The sequence below is a fragment of the Lichenostomus cassidix genome, chromosome 2 (genome assembly GCF_008360975.1).
Source record: "Lichenostomus cassidix isolate B80296 chromosome 2, HeHo_3.0, whole genome shotgun sequence".
Lineage (NCBI taxonomy): Eukaryota > Metazoa > Chordata > Aves > Passeriformes > Meliphagidae > Lichenostomus > Lichenostomus cassidix.
In genome coordinates, this window is record NC_139482.1 from 150304425 (window position 1) to 150323264 (window position 18840).

General features: G+C 47.8%; 2 protein-coding genes across 3 annotated transcripts in view; both read right to left on the bottom strand.

The window, feature by feature from the left end:
- Positions 1-15189, bottom strand: part of LOC146442497 (lymphocyte antigen 6E-like) — a 377509-nt gene extending 362320 nt beyond the window's left edge. The window contains exons 1-3 of one of the 2 annotated variants that reach the window (XR_014850292.1): positions 14924-15189; positions 12394-12513; positions 11077-11443 (exon numbers count right to left, since the gene is read on the bottom strand). Coding sequence is in view for 1 of the 2 variants with exons in the window: in XM_085053702.1 (XP_084909828.1) it covers positions 11235-11443; positions 12394-12513; positions 14924-14975 (381 nt within the window). In the remaining variant the exon portion in view is untranslated. Of the gene's footprint in view, positions 1-10988; positions 11444-12393; positions 12514-14923 lie in introns of those variants that run through there. The other variant, XM_085053702.1, reaches the window with a different exon arrangement.
- Positions 2663-7544, bottom strand: LOC146442509 (lymphocyte antigen 6E-like). Its single transcript, XM_085053697.1, has 3 exons — positions 7236-7544; positions 3905-4024; positions 2663-3272 (listed from the first exon to the last, which is right to left on the bottom strand). The coding sequence occupies exons 1-3, from the start codon at positions 7285-7287 to the stop codon at positions 3064-3066; spliced, it is 381 nt and encodes a 126-aa protein (XP_084909823.1). The 5' UTR covers positions 7288-7544; the 3' UTR covers positions 2663-3063.
- Positions 15190-18840: the final 3651 nt, after the last annotated feature.

An 18840-nucleotide genomic window follows, 5' to 3' on the forward strand; every position in this document is an offset into this window, starting at 1 on the left:
AATCAGGAATAAGACTGAGGAAGACTAGAAAAAAAAAAATCCCCAAGGAAGCTGAGTCACCTCTCTGAAGTAATCTTACCATTATCCATTAGGGAAAATTAAATTTGATCTCAAATTGGAGCCAGGAGTTGGCAGTGGACTCAAATTGGAGCCATGATTTGGCTCTGTGACAAGAGAGCAGCAGTTCATTCCGGGAAAAGGGTTGGATTTTTTTTTTTTTCCATGGCTTCCAGGAGATTTTTAGACCCAGTGAAGAGCTTGCTTGGATCTTTTGCATCCATCTTGCCTCTTGCTTTGGCATTGAGGCACTGTGCTGGATCTGGGCAAATAAACAGGGAAAAGGGGGAGAAATTTCATGTTGTGCATGAAAAGGCAGGGGAATTATTCAAGGAGAGCAGCAAGCAGCACAGGTCCTTCAACCCCAATTGTGGGAAAGCTCTGAGAGAGGGAAAAGAAGGGTCAAAGTTAAAGCACCTCCTGCAAATGCCTCATTCAGGCAGGGAAAGGCCTCTTTGGCTGAGCCAGGTCCTTCTGCAGTGACTCAGAGCTCTGAAAAATAAGTTTTATATAATCCACAGGGAGACAGAGGCAGTTACCTCCCAGGAGCAATCCCAGCTGTTGGAATGAGACTCCCGTCTCCTTCCCAAAAGCCCTGCAGGCATCACAGATGTCTCTCCCATGTGAGGAGCATGCAGCCATGGGAGGCACCAGAAACCCAGGGTGATGGAAGGATTTGGAATCAGGGAGCAGCACCCGCGTGGGAGGTGTCACAGCAGGATTTCTCAGGAAGCCTGGCAGAGCCTCCTCTTACACAACAGTCCAAGGGAGGGTTCAGTGCAGGAGCTCTCGTGTTTTTAGGACCTCCTGTGCCTCAGGGAAGTTGCTGCTCCCACCTCCAGATAAGGACCTTGGGATGTGGGTCAGCTTTGGAGCACATGGATGCATTTTTCAGGGAAAAACCTATGGGCTCAGGGGGAAATCCAGCAAGAAGGAACCAGCCAGGATGGAGCTGCTCCCTTAGGGATAGGAATTCTGGATTCACAGTGTTGTTTATAAATTCTCCACGCAACAGCCATAACCAGGGCATGAAACCCTCCAGGGCTGTCCCACATGCTTCCATCCCTTTTGCCATGCCAGGATCATCCCCATCCCAAAACAGAGGCACCTGCCAGGTTCAGGCAGCTCAAGACATGACCTTATTTTAAACCTGGCTGCCAAGGGCAGGTCTGGACTCCCAAGCTCAGCAGAACAAGACCTGAGGCCATACCAGCCCCATCTTGGCCTTTCCCTCTGCCAGCCATTGTCCCTGAGGAATCCCAAACCTGTGGATGGCACAGGATGAAGGTTGTTCCAAATAGTTCAGGTGTTACCATGTTATGATCTGGGCGTGGGGCAGAATATGGACAGCCAAGGCCACAGAATTGGCTTTTTTGGGGTTTTTGGATCTGTGATGCTTGATTATCCCTAAATTTGGCAGGAAGGGATGCAGGGGGAGGAGAATAAATTGGGCAGATGGATGGAGCTCAGCTGGGATAGGCAGTGAAATCCATGGGGAAAATTGAGACTCACAGCCAAACATGGCCAACATATCCTTGGCCAACCTTACATTTACACCGAGGAGGAAACAATGAGCTAAGACAAGGAAATAGAGGCTGAGTGGAAAAACACAGAGTGAGACTGGGTGAAGAAGTCAATGAGGAAGTCTGGGAGAGAAAACACCAGGGAATGCAGAGCTGGGGTTGGATGTGGATGGGAGGAAGGTGGGCAGGAAGGGGTAAGAGCAAATCAGGATAAGCTGGAGCCATAAGTCCACATTTCCTCTCTAAAGCTGTTGTAAGAAATAAAGAAGTGACTGTTCCTGAGCATTGTTGTTCCTCTGCTCCTGGAAAATTCCTGTTGGAGTGAGCAGAACATGGAGCTGGGCAAGGAGTCTACAGAGGGAAAACCAGCTGGATAAACTGCACCCAGCTCATTGCCCTGGGAGATCTTCCTTGGGATGATCCTTATGATCCTTCTGGAAAACTCCTTCCACCTCCCTGGCAGGGTCAGAGTGAGCAAATCTAAGATTATCCACAAGCAAGGTCAGAGCAGGATAATGGCTCCCTTCAATTTCAACTCGATGAGCAAACATAAAAAATTTATTTTCAGGGTTAATATTTTTTCATAGACGAGTCTGAAAAATTCCAGGTTTCTTTCCAGAAACCATCTGTCTTTTCCTACAATTTTCCTTTCAGCACCACGCAAGAGACTTTTCTCCCTTTTCCAAAGGATCCTAATGCTTCTAAAAGAACTTCCACTGGAAGATCTTAAACCAGTTTAAAGAAAATGCTCAAGATCCCTCCCCATCAGGCCCTGCCTTGTCCCCTCTGCTTCCTGGAGAGCTCAAGAGCCACTTCCTTCCAGGCAGCTGCCCCAGAAGAGTAATTGAAAGGAAGTTAAATGGAATTCAGTTTATCCTGAAATGGAGTCACAAAAACGCCATTTCTGCCAATGCAGAAAAAATAAAATCTGGGGAGAGGCTTCCTGAAGTGAATGCAAAGTAATTTTAATATATTTCAGCATTATTCCCATTCAACTCGCCGGCAAACGCCTCCGCTTTTATCCCAGAACGTGGATACATCCAGCAGCTACGCCCAACGTGCCACACCATGCAGCCACACAATAGAATAAAATAACACTTTATTGTGCCCAGTTGCTGTTTAACAACTGGAATATTAAAGGCTTTCTCGGAGCAAAATGATACAGGGCGGGAAATGGGGGAAAAAAACGGCACGAGAGAATGGCGGGGATAAAATGAAAGGCAAAAAAATGCACGGGGTTACAAGTGCCAAGAGGAGGAGAGATGGTGACCACACGGGGCCATTCTGCACGTGCAGGGCTCCATTCCATCCCTTTCTCTCCTCAAAACATCATTTTGAGTTGTCATCAGAGCGTGGAAAGAGCAAAAATACCTCTTGATGGGATGTGACCTTCCAGGCGGGAGGCACAGGGCAGCATTCCCACCGCGGCTTGAGCCGTGCCATGCAAAGCCAAGCAGCTCATTTTCCCCCCCAAAAAAACCCCTTAAAAACCCATCCTGAGGATGCAGGCGAGGCTGGCCAGGAGCCCCAGGGTGATGATGGTGGAACTGGTTTTCACACTGCTGGCCCCGCTGATGTTGCACAGGGAGGACTCGCAGCAGCTGGTGGCGACTCCGGCTATGCCGAAGTTCAGATCAACTGTTGGGCAAATTGCAGCACATTTCTTGGTGATTCGCTGGCTCCGGTCGTTGCCTGGAGAGAAAACAGCAGGAAAAGTCCAGTTTTTCATCCTGGATTTTTTTTTTTTACGGGTTTCAGTCATAGCCTGGCTGTGCAGTCCCGTGGGGAATTTGTTGTTCTGCACTTAGTGCTGTTGGTTTTCCCTTGGGTTTCGTCACATTCCAGCATAATTTGTGTGTGTGTGACCTATGGACATCATCTCCAGGCCTTACAACTCCTCTGCTGCTTTCAGGGCCAGCCGAGGGCAAGAATTTGGGACTTATTTATACAAGATGAGATTGCAAAACCTCAGCACTGTGCCTTGGGATTGCTCCTTCCACAGCACTCTCCATTTCCACCACCTCATGGGCATAAACTTGGAGTTGAGTTTGTGCAGGGATAATAAAAATAATCGTTTTTATTCCAGCATCTCCCTTTCCCAAGTGTGTTTAATCAGCAGTATTTGACTTTAACTGAGTTTAATCAGAAATATTTTTACGGTATGTTGCAACTACGCCGAGTTCCCACCTCCCCAAGATTTGTTCTCTGCGTGCTAAAATCCTCATTAATTCCTCCACCGCACCTCCTGGTGGGAGGAGGATCAGCTGTCAAGCCAACCTGAGCCCCACCTTGTCCCCAGAGCTTTGGGAAAGCTCCACACTCACCTAATCCTGAGCTGGAGTAAGTTGTCAGGCAATACTTCTCATGATCGGCGCATTTGGTGGTACCGAGACAGTGGATGTTGGAAGTTGCATCTTTGCAGGAGAAGCAGGTCAGGGAGAAAGCTGCAAAAGAAGCACAAAAACATCCATCAGTCACCTCTGGGAGTATCCTTAGGAGCCCAAAACTGGGGATGGATGGAGGATCTGTCAAGCCCAGCGGCCACAGGCAGAAAATACATGAGTTAAATTGGCTCTGAGGACTCTCCAGGAGTCAAATTAAGCCCAAATTGCTGCCACAGCTGTGGTTTGCTCATTTAGTGACCCTCAGGAATCTTCCTGCTGGATGCTGAGTTAACTCTCCATTACAACATCTGGCATCTCCACGGTGGTTTTGGGAAGAGCAGCCCAGTCTCCCACCATTTGTAGTGTGAAGCTCTCGGGTTTTCTTTCCAACCTGGCTCCTCCAAACCTCAATTTCTGGCTGCTGGTTTTGGTATGGAGACACTGGACCAGGGAATCCCTGGAAGTGTCCAGGGCCAGGTTGGAAGAGGCTTGGAGCAACCTAGGATAGTGGAATGTGTCCCTGCCCATGGCAGGGAGCTGGAATTCTATGATCTTTAAGTTCCTTTCCAACCCAAATCTCTCTATGATTTTGACTTTCAGAGCTCTCCTGGGCCAGGAGGAAAATCTTGGATCTGTAGAAGGCTGGGCTCAGCAAATCCCTGCCTTGGCTGCAGCAGATTCCTTTTTTCCAGCCATCCACGGGTAATAACTTCCTCCCTCCAAAAAACGTGCACATCTGGAACACTCAGCATCTGCAAAGTGCTGTGCTGGAATCTGTGAATGAGAACAGCTGGCACTTGAGGAGGCTGAAGCATCATTGAGAGCAAAGAGATCCTTGGGGAAAGATTCTTTGCAAGATAAGGGGAATTTCCTCCTCATCTGTTTATCTGGCTGCAGTGTCACCCTCCAGGGATTAAACTCATCCTCATCTCCAGAATATCCCTGGCTGCAGGCGGTTAATGCCCAGCTAATTCTTGCAGCAGCTTTGTGCTTTAGCTTTGCCTTCCTTGGTCTTCATCTTCCTCACCCCTCTGCCTTGCCCAGGTTACTTTGTGCTTTTGTCAGCAATGTCCCAACCTTGTCACTGTCCTTGTTTGACCTTGGACAAGTCCTCCTGGCCCAAACAGGCTCTTTCAGTGTCCTACTAGCCCAGATCTGGCTCCAGCTCACTCCATGACCTCAGCATCTCTGTTTTCTGTAGGAAAATGCCTTTTAGGTCTCAATTCCTCCTCTGCCTCTGTGGAAATTCTGCTTTCTTTTCCCACTCCAACCTTCTTTTCCATGGCTGTTCCTCTTGAGGTCCATAATCCTCACATTCCCTAATTTTCCTCTGTTGTCCCTCACTGAATGGCACTGAGCAGAAGCCACCAGACAGCTCAGATCCCATCTCCCACCATCCCCACAGTCGTTCCAAAGGCCTCAGACTTGGCTCTCTTTGACTTCATATCCAGACTATTGCAATTTGCTTCATTACATGCTCATTCCCATCTCCAGAACTTCCTGACTCTTGCCTTTAGTGTTCTCCTGACCCTTCAGGCCCAAATTTATTTTTTCAAGTCTTTATTTTTTCTATGTTTTTAGATTTTACCCATCCAAAGCATTCGGTTTCATTCTGTTTTCTCATGGAAATTCAATACAGGGATATTCCAGCTCCACCCCACTGAGAACCACCCTTTGCTCACAGAAATCCTCAGTCCCCAAACTGGATTTTCCACACACAGAGCTCACTTTAATCCCTAGTAAATGCAGCATCTTTAATCCAAGCCCATTCCCAGAAAAACTTCCTGCATCAGTGCAGGAAGCAGTGGAGCTGGTGACTTGCCCAAATCCTGTTTCATCCCAACCTCCCAAAGCTCCTAATTTCAAAGGCCAGTTGCCCTGGGAGCCTCCTTGGCAGGTGAAGAGGGAAACACCATCCAAAGCTGAATTTTCCAGCTTCCCTCTGGGCTCCAGAGGTTTCTGACTCACCATTTTCTCCATGGCTCTGGGATGGGTTCCTAAGCTGGCACACCCTGAAGTCAGCAAGGACAGTTTTGGTGAAGCTACTGAAAAACACTTTATTTGATTTTGTGAGGTAGCTGTTGAAATGAGGACTGTCAGGGGAAGGGAATTTTATTTCTTCCAGGTGCAAACCTGGAGTAAATCCAGGCTGCCTTTGGATGTCTCCACAGCCAGACAGACCTCTGCTCTGACTGAAGAGGAATTTGCTGTCTCATTCCATGATCTTTATAAAGAATGGGAGTAAAGCTGAAGGAAAAGATCCTTTTATTGTCCTTAACATCCTCAATTTGAGCAATTCCAAGTTTCAAGCCCGTGAAATCCCACAATAGGAATATTTCCATCCTCAAATTAAGAGGTCTGTTAGTCCAGGGCCAGACTAGCCAGGAATTTGCAGGTCAAATCCCACAGGGAAAAATTCAGTTTACAAATAGGCAAAAGTGCCCCTGAGCTGAAGGAATCAACCATTCCCCTAAAATAAAGGGATAGACTTTCACTCCTAACCCAGAGCACAAGGTGTGGTCCTTGGCAGAGTCCAGCCTGGAAAACTGAAGTGCAGCTTCCCAGTGATCTCCCAAAAAAAAAAAAAAACCCAGAAAATTATCAGATTGAGAATGGGACTTTGCATCTCCATCCCAAAGCTGGGATCAGCTGGGAATCATGGAATCATCAAGGCTGGAAAAGATGTCAAAATCACCAAATCCAGGTTCACCACTAAACCCTAAACACCACATCCACATATTTTTTTAACTCTTCCATGGATGTGATTCCACCACTTCCCCAGGCAGCCTGAATGCTTGACCAGCCTTTCAGGGATGAAATTTTTCCCGATAGGTTAAGGATTAGACTCTTGAGGTCTTTTCCAACCTTAGGGATTCTGGGATCAGCAAAGTTGCCCCTGGAAGCAACAGGGCAGAGCTGAGAGCCAGGGCTGCACCTTCCTGTGGCTCAACCATCTCTGATAATTCAGGTGATGATGGTTTGGAGGTGCAACTGATAAAAAGTGAGTCGAAAAAACAAATAAATCAGGCTGTAGTGTCTAATCCAGAGTTTTACTGCACTGTCCCTGCCCTGGATATCCCTCCTGGATATCCCTATTCCTATGGAGCTTCCCCTCACTCCTCATCATCCCTCCAACTGAAATCACCCCGGAATAACTCCCAGACCTTCCTGACCCTCCAGCTTCACCATCCACGCCGCAAAACCCTGGAATATCAAAGCCATCCCCCAGCTGTGGGAGGATTTAGCGCAAAGCAATCCTCCTGGGACTCACCTCTCTCGGTGCACAGAGCCACGCCGAGCACGACCAGGAGGAAAAGCTTCATCCTTTAGAGGTCTGGCAGCCTCCAAAGCAACCAGGACTCGGCGAGGGCAGGTTTTATACCTCTGCAGTGTTTGCTTTCATGCGCAGATAATAGGCAGAGGCTGCTGTGTCAGATGATAGGTAATTGGGAGCAGCGTGCCCAGGCTTGTAGGGAGAAGGGCGTTTTTTTTGGAAATCTGGATGGGCGTGGGGGTTTTTTTTTCCCTACAAACTTCTCCTTTTCCTGGTTGTTTCACAACGCAGCTGCTCCAGCTGACGTGAACTCTGCAAACGTTTCTAATTCTGGAGAGGTGAGGGGAGGGGAAAGGAAAGCAGGAAAACAGAGCAATTTCCCCGGGAAAGAGGGAGGTTTTGCTTCCCAGGCTGCATCCTCTGAGATCGTGTCCTTGCACGGATGGAAATGGATGGGATTTAAATTTGAAATCGAATTTGGGATGGGAGCTTCTCCCAGATGTCTCGCAGGGTTGTGAAGGCAGGGAGATCAGAAAAGCAGAATCTTTCCACTGTTTTTTCACAGGGGACCAGGCATCGTTTTCTGCCTCCTTTTTAAAGCAGCAGTTCAAAATCAGGAAATGGTTCTGGGATGATTTTTATGCGGAGGAAAATGTTATCTTATTAGAAAATAAATTCCACTGGGCAAAAAGAAATGACCATTTAATTTAACAAATAGAAATAACACCCACTCCCATCGCTTTGAACAAGCTGGGGATTTTTTCACACATTCACAAAAAAAATAAATGCCAGGGAGAAAAACACAAACCAATTAAAGCACAGAGAGGGAGAGTTTGGCTGATCAAGGATCTCAACTCCTTAAATCTTCAGGAAAAAAAAAAAAGTGAAATGCCAAACAGGAGTATTCCATTAGACTTCCATATTCTCTTTATTCCTCTTTTTTTTTTTTTTAAATCATGTTTCCTATCACCCCGTATAAATCAGAACCTTCCCCATCTTCTTGGGATTGCTGTTGTTTTTCCCTCCCACTGTTGCCTTTCTGCTGTCAAATCCCAAGAACAGACAAAATCCCAGGGAAGGTCCAGCTGGATCCTTCCACGTGACCCTCAGAGCTGCAGGAGCTGCCCAAAGCCTCTACCCCTTGCTGCTCCCCATCTGCTTTATTCCCTTTTTTTTCCTAACCTCCAGCTCTCCCAGATTCCCATCTCCCGTGGAATATTTTGGGATTCCAGGCTGACCCACCTCCAGCCATCCTCTCCCCGGGAAAACACGCCTCAGGTTCCCGAGGTGATGTCACTTTTTCCAACATCCGATTTCCAATTTCCAAATTGGACTTGTAAACATCGTCCCTCTGGAGCCCTGCGTGAGTCAGGTGAGGAAATTTTGGCTTTCCCAATAGGCAGAGCACGAAACCCAGTCGGAACAGAGGCGGCAATTACCCAAAAAAGCTCCGAGGAGGGGTGAGGTTTGGCTCTGTCAGCCTCCTCAAGGCACCCGGGAGGAAGAAAACAAAGCTCCCTCCATGCCAGTGCGAAAGCTTGCGAAATGTTTTATTTTCCCCCCCGAGCCAGAAGAGATTTAATGAGTTTTTAGTGGTAAATCCATGTTTATTGGGGCCAATCCAGGGGGCTCCAGTCCCAAGGAGGTGTTTTTCCATTCCAGCACCAACCCACGTTGGGATTTATCTCCAACAGCATCCCCTGACAGGTTCAGAAATAGCAGCTCAGGAACAGCTTTTTTTTCCCCCCTTCCCTCAAAACCTCATCCAAGCCAAACCCTAAAATATCTCCTGCAAGCTGCTGAGATTTGGAGAAGGCAAGGCTGGATTTGTTAAAGGCTTTATTGCAGGATTCCTGACAGGTTTTCCGCGAGATATTCCTGAAATCTTCCAGCTGGTCCCATATGGCTCTCTGATATTTTGTCACTCACCAGGGCCAGGTGACAGAATGAAAGGAGCCCACGAGGGCAGGAAGGACACAGAGGAGAAGAAGATAAAATCCCAGTTTACGAGGATTTGGAATGTATGAAATTCAGGAAGATTTTGGAAAGAGTAGCAGGGGATTCAGCTGGAGGTGGAGGGTGAGGTGGAAAGATTTATTTCCCTTGACGCAGTGGAGTGGAGAAGGAAAAGAGGAGAATATTTTGCTTATCTTGTTCTAAACCTGCTAGAAATCGTGACATGAGAAAGGCAAAGGATTGCTTTATTTTGGGGGGAAATGCAATTTTCATCAAACAAGGGCTGAAATGCGAAAGTAGCTGTGAAATTCAGATGTTGTTGCTAAACGTGGAATTTCAACTTGGCCGAAATCTTTGAGAATCGTTTCAGAAATGATTGTGATTAACACAGAGGAAAAGTGACGGGAAAAGGGATTTTTAAAAAGTGCAAATCCCCAAGTTTCTGGGGAAATATTCCCCACAGAAACGTTACAACACTCCTACTTTAGTTATCCCATTGAAATAAATTCCAGAACACCCTTCTTGACCAGAAATTAAATCTTTATGGGATGACTAAACCTAATCCCATCTTTACAACCATCACGCAGCACTGCTGTTCCTCCCCATTGCATGGAAATACATGGAATTTGCAGTGCTGGTGGAGTTGGACTCCCCTCAAATCCAGCATAGGATTCCTCTCAAATCCAGTGCAGGATTCCTCTCAAATCCTTGAATTTGAGAAGAATTTTTATTAAATCCAGAGCAGGATTCCACTCAAATAAAGCACAGAATTCCCCTCAAATCCAGTGCAGAATTTTCCTCAAATCCAGCACAGAATTCTTATGAAATCCAGCACAAGTTTCCCCTCAAATCCAGCACAGAATTCCCCTCAAATCCAGTACAGAATTCCCCTCAAATCCAGTACAGAATTCCCCACAAATCCAGAACAGGATTGTCCTCAAATCCACCACAATTTTCCTCTCAAATCCAGAGCAAAATTCTCCTCAACTAAAAACTAAAACTGGGCTGGAGGCCTTTTTTCCAGGTGCCTCTACAAAGACCCTCCCAAAACTCAGTGCTGCACTTTTCAGCTGGGAATTCCATCCTCTCCAGCTCCAAGATTATTTTATTTGCCTATTTTAGCTGCAATTCTGCTCCTCTGAGAGCAGAAGGGGATCTCAATCTCAAGACTAAAAGGGAATCTCCATCCCAAGGGATTCAGGGGATCTTCCATCCCATCTCCTCTCCTTCCCCAAGCTTTGGAATTGCAGCAGAACTCCTGGCAAGGGAAGGAGCAGAGAGCTCTCCACCAGCTCAGATACCATCACCTCTCCCAGGGTCTTCCCACCCGTTTTCCCCACAGGGAAATCAGGAGAAATCACTCAGCAGCACCTTCTCCAAGCTGAGGGATCTCCTTTCCATGAGGACAAACTCCAGCAGTGCTTTCCTTACCTTGGACATCTCCAGCATCCTGAGGTGGGAAATTTACCTGTTTGAAAAGCCAAAATCACCCACCTTGGAGAGATCCCAGGAGAACTTTGGAGCACAAATTCCTGCCATACCCCAGGTCCTGTCTGAGCATCTACAAAACAATTCTCACTTTTGTTTGCAATGGGAACACAAACGTGTCTGACCTTTCCAGACTGACACCATTCCTTATCTCTGAAGGGTCAGGAGGAACGTCTGGATTTGTCTGGAGCAGCTGGATGCAAGAAAGTTGGGAAATTAGCCTGGAGATGACTCCCAAGTGCTAAAAAGAGGAATTCAAGGCTGATTTCTCAGGCTGGCCCTGGCGTGGATACAACAAACACACTCTAGAATAACACAAATCTTTATTTGGCCTGACAATTATCACACACAAGCTATCAAAAGAGCTTTTCCAGGGGGGAAATTAGTATAAAACAACAGGGAGGAAAAACAGGAGCTACACTGCCGTGTCATGTTGGGATGTGAAGCAACGTCTCGGAACAAAACGGGGTTGCAGCTGGAAATGCTGGGCTGAGGTTTCTCAGTTGGGGAATACCTTGTGGGTTCTCGGGTGGTCACATCTCCCACCCCCGATCACAATCCTGCCCTGAGGACACAGATCAGGCTGCCCACCATTCCCAGCAGCATCAGGGAGTAGCTGATCCGGATGCTGTTGGCGCCGCTGAAGTTGCACAGGGAGGTGCTGCAGCACTTGGTGGAGTACGCGGCAACCCCGAAGTTCACGTTGGCCTCGGGACAGTCCACGGAGCATTTCTTGGTGATGCGGTGTCCCATGTCCTTGCCTGGGTGGAGAAGGGATGAAAAAGGAGGATTTAGGGATTTAAGATTTACGGATTTTTCTGGGAGAGCTGAGCAGAGGGAGTGGATTTGCGATTTGCTTAATTTTCCGCACAGCAATTAAAGATCTCGGGGGGGTTTGATGAGGGCTGGGTGTGAATCCACATCCCCTGGATCAATGTGGGACACTGTCGCTGTTGAGCTGCTAGCAGAGAGAGAAGACCCGGTTCTCCATGTGGCATAAAAGAGAGTATTTTATTATTTAATTCCAACTTATATAGACTTTTCAAAGGTCACCCAGATTGGTCAGTTCGAAACCTCCCCCTAACCATCCAATCGAGACACTGTTTTTAATAACATCCAAACTTTATCTCAATTTATAAAACACAGGAAGAAGAGAGAAAAGCATTCTCACGGGAAAGGTCTGTGCTAGCCACAGGACGCTGGAAAATCCTTGATGGAAACCCTCACCAGCCTGACCAGTCAAAGGTTGGACTTGAGATCTTGGAGGTCTTTCCCAATCTAAAAGATTCTGTGATTGCTGTAGGACAGCAATTCCAACGTATTCCCAGATTTTTAAAAACCGTGTTATTGACATCCAACCCCTTTCCGTTCCTGAATTATCTCTCAGATCTGTCTCCTGATATCTGTGTGCTCCAACCAGCCCTTCCACAGGGCTGAGGAGAAGCTGGCAGAGTTTTTCTATAGAAACTGTGGCTGCTCCATCCCTGGAAGTGTTAAAAGGCCAGGTTGGAGCAGCCTGACCTAGCAGAAGAGAAGGATATGATCCTGAAGGTCCCTTCTACCTCAAAGCCCCACTGAGGGATTCACACACATCACGTTGAGACCCTTAAACATCAATCATCGCTTCTTTCCAACAAAACAAACCAATTCCCCCCAAAAAATTGCCCAGCAACGTCTCTGGAGGAAAAAAATTCCAATTTCTGGGACTCACCGAGGCCGGCGGTGCTGTAGGTGGTCGTGCAGTATTTCTCATGGTCCTCACACTTGTAGGTTTTCAGGCAGTTCCAGTTGGAATGTTCATTGTCACAGGTGTAGCAAAACAGGGAGGAAGCTGGAAAATGCACACAAAACACAGATTAGTGGTTCTCAGAATTTCCCTCCTGGGGAAAAAAGTGTCAAAAACCTTGGAAAATACAAGGTGGGAAGCCTGGTGTGAACATCTTTCCATGACAAGTGAAATAAATGGTTGGGATGGATTAATGGAGCTGGAAAAAAATTTGGAGAACAAGCCAAGTTTTCTTTCTGGTCTGGAGTTTTTTGGGGGGTTACATTTACATTTTTCAGGCTGAGCAGCATTTTCAGGTGATTTTTTTCTTCTCCCCACATTGGCCTCGTTGAAAGCCAAACCCCAAAAGCAAAACCCCAGTAAGGAGGGGAGGAACTGGCAGAATTTTAGAGATCAATTTAAAATATTTTCACTCCACATCTGCAAAACCCTGCCCAGACACGAATTAATAAATGCCTGATGACACCCCTGGGAGCCAAATTACTGAGGCACCACAATAAAGGGAGTTCCCTGGGAGAGGTTGCCCTGGACAATGGGTGCATTACTCCTCTCAGCACCTGGAACAAGGTGTTCTCCATGGTATTTTTCCCTCACTGCTGAGCCAGGTCTATCCCAGAGCCAGAAAAAAGTGGGAAAATTTTGGGCAAAACTCAAGTAAATTGTGTCAAACGTCCGGGCTGGCTGTTAGAACACAGGTGTGCCTCCTCATTTCCTGCAGGTGGATTCACAATTGGTGGAAACTTTCCCTTCTGTCCAAAATTCCAGGGAATGCTCCTCATTTCAGGGCAGGGGTGACAGAGGCACCCGGGCTGTTCTCAGGAAATCCTGCTGCACTTGGCTGAAGGTGAACAAAAATTATAAACCAGGGAGGGTCTGCATGAGGCTGAGATTTCCCTGGTGCTGTTTTTCCTGAGTTTTTCAGCCCAGGAAGGTTCTTTTTGCACAGAAAAGCAGCTTCCAATCGGACTTGGATTTGTTTTTGGCAAGGAAACCCCTCCCAGTGACCCTCCAAAGCCCAGCTATTGTTGATGCAAAGTCACATCTGCCCATGACCTTTGCTTAAACAATTCCAATCAACTATTTTAAAATAGAATTAAAAGCTATTTTAGTCCCTAACCATCCCAAAGAGGAGAAGAAAAAGCCTCCCCTCTGTGATCTGGGGAGCTCTGAGTGTCTCAGCACGGGATTGACTTGCCCTGAAACCTGCCCAGGTGCTTCAGGGAATGTTGGACAGGGCTTGGAACAGCCTGGGATGGTGGGAATTATCCCTGTCCATCCAGGGGTTGGAAGTGGGTGATTTTTAAGGTTCTTTCCAACCCGAACCATTTCATCATTTGCTGATTCTGTGCTCTTTCCCAGTGCAAGCTCAGGTGTCCTCCAGAGCAGGAGGTAAAATCAGCCTTGTTGCAAATTGGATTTAAGTTCTCTTCTCCATCACTTGGGAATTTTCTGCCTCCCACCTCTCCTCTCCAGGAGATTCCCCAACCTGAGCTGGGGGTTTCTGTCCTTTCTCAGGCAAAGCAAAACCCTGACACGGCGAGGATTTATTGCATTTTACAGACCCTGGAGCTCTCCCCGATCTGCTTTTCTGCCAAATTTCACAAACCACTTCCTGCTGCAGAGGGAGCCGAGTCTCCCAGCACATGCCTGAAAGCAACTGAAAGCACTGATGCTCCCTAAGTGATCCCAGGAAAATCCCTTCCAGCCAGGAAACAATAACAGCTCGAGCCATTAACGCTGCTCTAAAGCCTTTCCCGCGTCTGCCCTCCACCCTCCATTAGCTGGAGTTTTGCAAATGCAGCCAGAAATAACCTGCACGGTGCAAACTGTGCTCCTCGGGCTGGCAAATCCATGCCCAGAGCCAATATTTCCCAACTGGATATTCCCCCACAATTATCCAGGTAGAGCTGCACATCCTTTCGAGAGGACAAGCGCCGAGCGTTTTGCATCCCAAACACTCCCAGGCACTTGGAAAAGCTCTTCCCATTGAGGAGCAAAGAGCTCTGAGGCTTTCAGACGTCTGCCAGCAGCCTCGTTACTTAATTGGAATTCTGGGGAATCAAGTGAAGTGCTGGCAGGAGATGCAGTGCCAAGACCAGCCACGCTTTCATCCGCAGCAGCTCCTCGAGTTTCATTCAGGAAAAAAAAAAATCAAACCAAAGGCAAAACTCTGAGCCCTGCTCGGTTCCTGTCAGCATTTTTCAGGTCATGTCTTCGGCTGGGAGTGGTTGGAGCTGGATAACTGAGGGTGTGAGAAACCAGAATTCATCTCCTCTGGGTGACAGAGAACTCACCCAGCAGCGAGGACTCAACCACACCAAATATTTCTCGCCGAAAAAAAAGCCCTGCCAAGACCTCAGCAACTGCAACAAAAGCTGCCAAACCCTCTTATCCCTCACTGATCTCCTCGTTCCTCCTTGCCATCCTCTCCTCCTGCTTCTCTCGGCCTCCTTACCTTGCTGAGCGCACAGAACTGCAGCCAGCAGGGCGACCAGAAAAGCCTTCATGGTTGGTCCTTGTGCCTTCAGAGCCGGAGCAGTGTGGGAAGATGCACCAGGGAAGGTTTTATACCAGCACTGCCTGGTCTTGGACTTCCTTTGATTGCACTAATTTGAGGTTTGGGCAGTGCCAGCACCCAAGATGTGATCAGGCCTGGGCGTGTTTGTGCGTAGGAACCTGTTATGAGGCTGCAGATAGCGATGTTTTCTTACCTCTCCTTCCCATCCAATCTTTTTTTCCGAGGCCTACTCCTGCCTGCACGGCTAATTTGGGGAGTGATTGATCTGATTCAGACATCCAAACCCGTTTTTGGGCTGAGCCACAAAACCTGGAGCGAGTCAGAGGCGGGCTGGGGTGGCTCACTGCTTGCTGGCATCTCCCATTCTTTCTCTCCAACATGGAATGGGAGCTTAATATCTCTGGGAAGTGGGGAAAAGAGGCAAGGAAGGATTTTTGGATTGTCCAAAATCATTCAGAATTATCTCTGCAGGAGGAAGAATGTGCTTTAAGCAGAAAACAGCAGCATTCCTGCAATCATGGAATCATAGAAGGGTTTGGGCTGAAAGGGACCTTAAAGATCTTCTCATGCCACCCCTGATGCCACCATTTGTGCCTGGAGATGTCACCCAGAGGCTCCAGTGGCCCAGGCAGGGATGGGCTCTGATGATTTGTTTTGCTCTCCTGTCCTCCAGAACCATCCAGGGTTTCCAGGTGACAATGTTTGTTGCTCCCTGGAGACCAGCTCTGGGCTCTGTCAGGTTTTTCCAGTCCCTCGTGACCTTTCCAGTCTTTCTGGGCTCCTTCCTTCTGCTCCCACACCACTGCAGCACCTCTTGGCTCAGGGTGCACAAGAACCAAATGACTCAGGGTGCAGGAGAGGCACAAAGTGCATGAAGAAGAGTTAAAAAGAGTTAAAAATCTACAAATGGGAGTGAAAACGGCTGAGAAATAAAAAGAAATCCTGAAAAAAATCTTGGCAGAACCGTTTGGAGAGAGGAATGGCCAAGGGGAGCTCAGGGTCAAGGTTTGTAAGGTCACAAATGGCGTGGAAACAGAAAAAGGAACATCCTTGTGCTCTTTATTTCCCCCAAATTAATCACAGAATCACCTGAGTTGGGAGGGACCCAAAAGGATCAGTGAGTCCAACTCCTGGCCCTGCACAGGAAACCCCAAAAAATCCAACTGAGGGCTTTTTCCAAGCACTTCTGGAACCCTGACAGGTTTGGGGCCATGATCACTTCCCTGGGGAATTTGGGAAATCATTTATTGTCTCTTCCTCTGCCCACCTGCCTGCAAAATCCTGGGAAGCTAAACCTATTCCCAACCCCTGTTAGAAGTTTTTTTGCTCCCAATCATTTTTCCTTTGCCCAATTCCTCCTTTCCTGCAGCAGCTTCAGCCCTCAGTGGTTCTGTCTCAGTGTCCAGAGGGTGGAGGGGATGAGCCTGGGCTTTTCCAAGTTTTCCATTCTGTTCTCTGGTCTGACCTTGAGAAAGAATTTTGAACTCTTTCATCCTTTGGGGAGGATGTGAAAGGCCCACGTGACAGATAATGCAGCAACAGTATTTCAGAAATAATCTGGGGGGAAAAAAACATTCTCTCTGAGCAAGATTCCTTATAAATACAGGCATGAAAAACATCAGGCAGGAAACAGGATCTGCTGGAGCAGGGAGGGGAAAAAAACAGGTATTAATCCACATGTTTGTTTAATGTATAACACCAGGGTTGTCTCAGGCAGCTGGAAAAATAGAAAATTAAACCGCCTTCCCATCCATCCCATCAAAAATCCCCAAAATGAAAATGAATTATCACCCCAAATCCAGCTCATCTCGGAGCCAATCGAGCAGAAAAATGCAGCTTCTCAGCAGGAAAGAGGGAACAAGGCTTGAACACAGCCCACAACAGGCAAGAAGAAAAGCTTTGGAATTAAAACAAATAAATGAGCAGTAAATAAATGAGGCTGTTAAAGCAAAGTGCAGCTGAATAGAAAAAAAAAAAAAAAATGTCAAGTGAGAAATGGGCTGTGGGAAGTGGGAATGTGAGAAAGCTTTTAAATAGATTAGAGAGAGGGGAGGTTAATAATAATAATAATAATAAACAGGATTAATATTTTACACAGGAGTGGAAAGAGAGAAAGGAGGGAGTGGAGAAATATTGCTGCAGAGCGAAATAATTCAAGGCAAACACACAAAGCTTGGGGGGAAATAATTAAAGACAGGCAGAGTGAGGGTAAGGAATTAGGTGGGATGGGAAGGAAGTCCCTCCTGTGTGGAAAATGTATATTTTATTACGTGCAGACACAGTTTAGGTGCTCAAAACAGTCCTTCAAGGGGCTGGGAAGCTGCAGAATTCCCCAAATCCCAGTTTAACCAACCACTGGGGGCTCCTGTGTGATCTGGACGGGGAAAACATCACCTGACCCCCATCCCTGTGTCCCTGCAGGACACTGCCAAGGCTTTGGGAGACATCCCAGGCTCTGGCCAGGTCCCAAATCCACACTATTCTTGGACAATCTTGGCATTGCAGTCACGCCCAGGGCCGCTGCAGTGGCTCTGAGCTCCAAGCAGCACCACAGCACGGGGAGGAAACAGTTCCTTGGGAAGCTGAATCCAGTTTTTTCCAAGCAAGGGGTGAGGAGAGCTGGAAGAAAATCCAGGGCAAAGAGGGCTGAGGGAGTGGGAGAGCAGATGGCGCCAGGAGAACGCGGCGGGGAGGTGACAAAAGCGTCTCCCAGGGACATGAAGAAAGCAGGGTGAGGGGAGGGCAGCAAGGGTGAACCTCGCTGGAGAAACTGGGCCAGGTGGGTGTCACCCCATGGGTGTCACCCCGTGGGTGTCACCAAGGGGATGAAGCAGTTAACAGGGCCTGGGAGTTTTGGGAAAAAGAAACCTTCACCCACTTGGGGTTTGGCAGCCAGGGAGGATGTTTGTGCCAGATTTTGGGAATGCCTTGTGCAAGGCCAGGCCTTTTTTGTGTAACCCGAGTCAGACAAAGCACGGTTTCAAGCTGGGATGGAGGGATGGGATGGAGCAGCCAAATCCAGGGATGTTTAAAGGTCAACACTTCCCGCTTTGTCCCCTTTTTTGTCTCCAGAAAATGGCTCCAATCTGAGTTTCCCTCAGTGGTGCAGGGAGGAGATTCCATTTCAGCTCAGAGTTGTGAAGGGAAGCCTCAAGAGGGAAAGGAGAGGCCATGGGGAGGTGGGAGACAGGGATGGTGCTCCACATGTCACTGAGTCACACTGATGGTGCAAGAGGTCCAGCCTGACTCCAGACAACCCCAGGCTGATCTGGTCCAGTCCTTTCCTCTTCCTCAGAGGGTCAGGGAAGGCTGGGTTGCTTCATCTGGACCTGCAGTGGGTTTGGTGAAGGAGGAGAAGGGGGAAATCATGGGATTTCCAGTTTTAATCCACTCCCCCTCACCCTATCACCACTCTTCATTTATTTTAACTTCTCTGGGTCTGGTTTTTTCACAAGAAGATCCCAACTGAGAGCAGAAAAACCCAATAAGGGTGGAAAAACCCAGAAACACCCGGAAAAAAGGCAAACCTGAGGGTGACATTTTGCCTTTTCCACCTAAGGCCTGTTGCAGGCAGCCTGCTCTGTTCCTCCCTTTCCCAAATCACGTCTGGCACAGCTGTTCTGGAATGTTCTGGAATGCTCCAAACAGCAGGACAGAGTTCCTCAGGTCATTCCCATGACAGAGGCTGCTGAACTTCCAGCCGGGAGGGAGAGGAGAAGCCCAAATCCACCCCCAGGTGTTCCAGGTTGGCTTCAAGGCCAGGTTGGATGGAGCTTGGAGCACCAGGAGGTAGTGGGAGATCCTTTCCCATGGTTTGGGTTGGAATGAGATGACCTTCAAGATCCCTTCCAACC

Coding starts and splice junctions, on each gene's coding strand:
- LOC146442509 (XM_085053697.1), bottom strand. CDS start 7,287: ATGAAGCTTTTCCTCCTGGTCGTGCTCGGCGTGGCTCTGTGCACCGAG. Junction 4,025..7,235: donor GGCTCTGTGCACCGAGAGAG/GTGAGTCCCAGG, acceptor CTTCTTTTGCAG/CTTTCTCCCTGACCTGCTTC. Junction 3,273..3,904: donor TTACTCCAGCTCAGGATTAG/GTGAGTGTGGAG, acceptor TTTTCTCTCCAG/GCAACGACCGGAGCCAGCGA.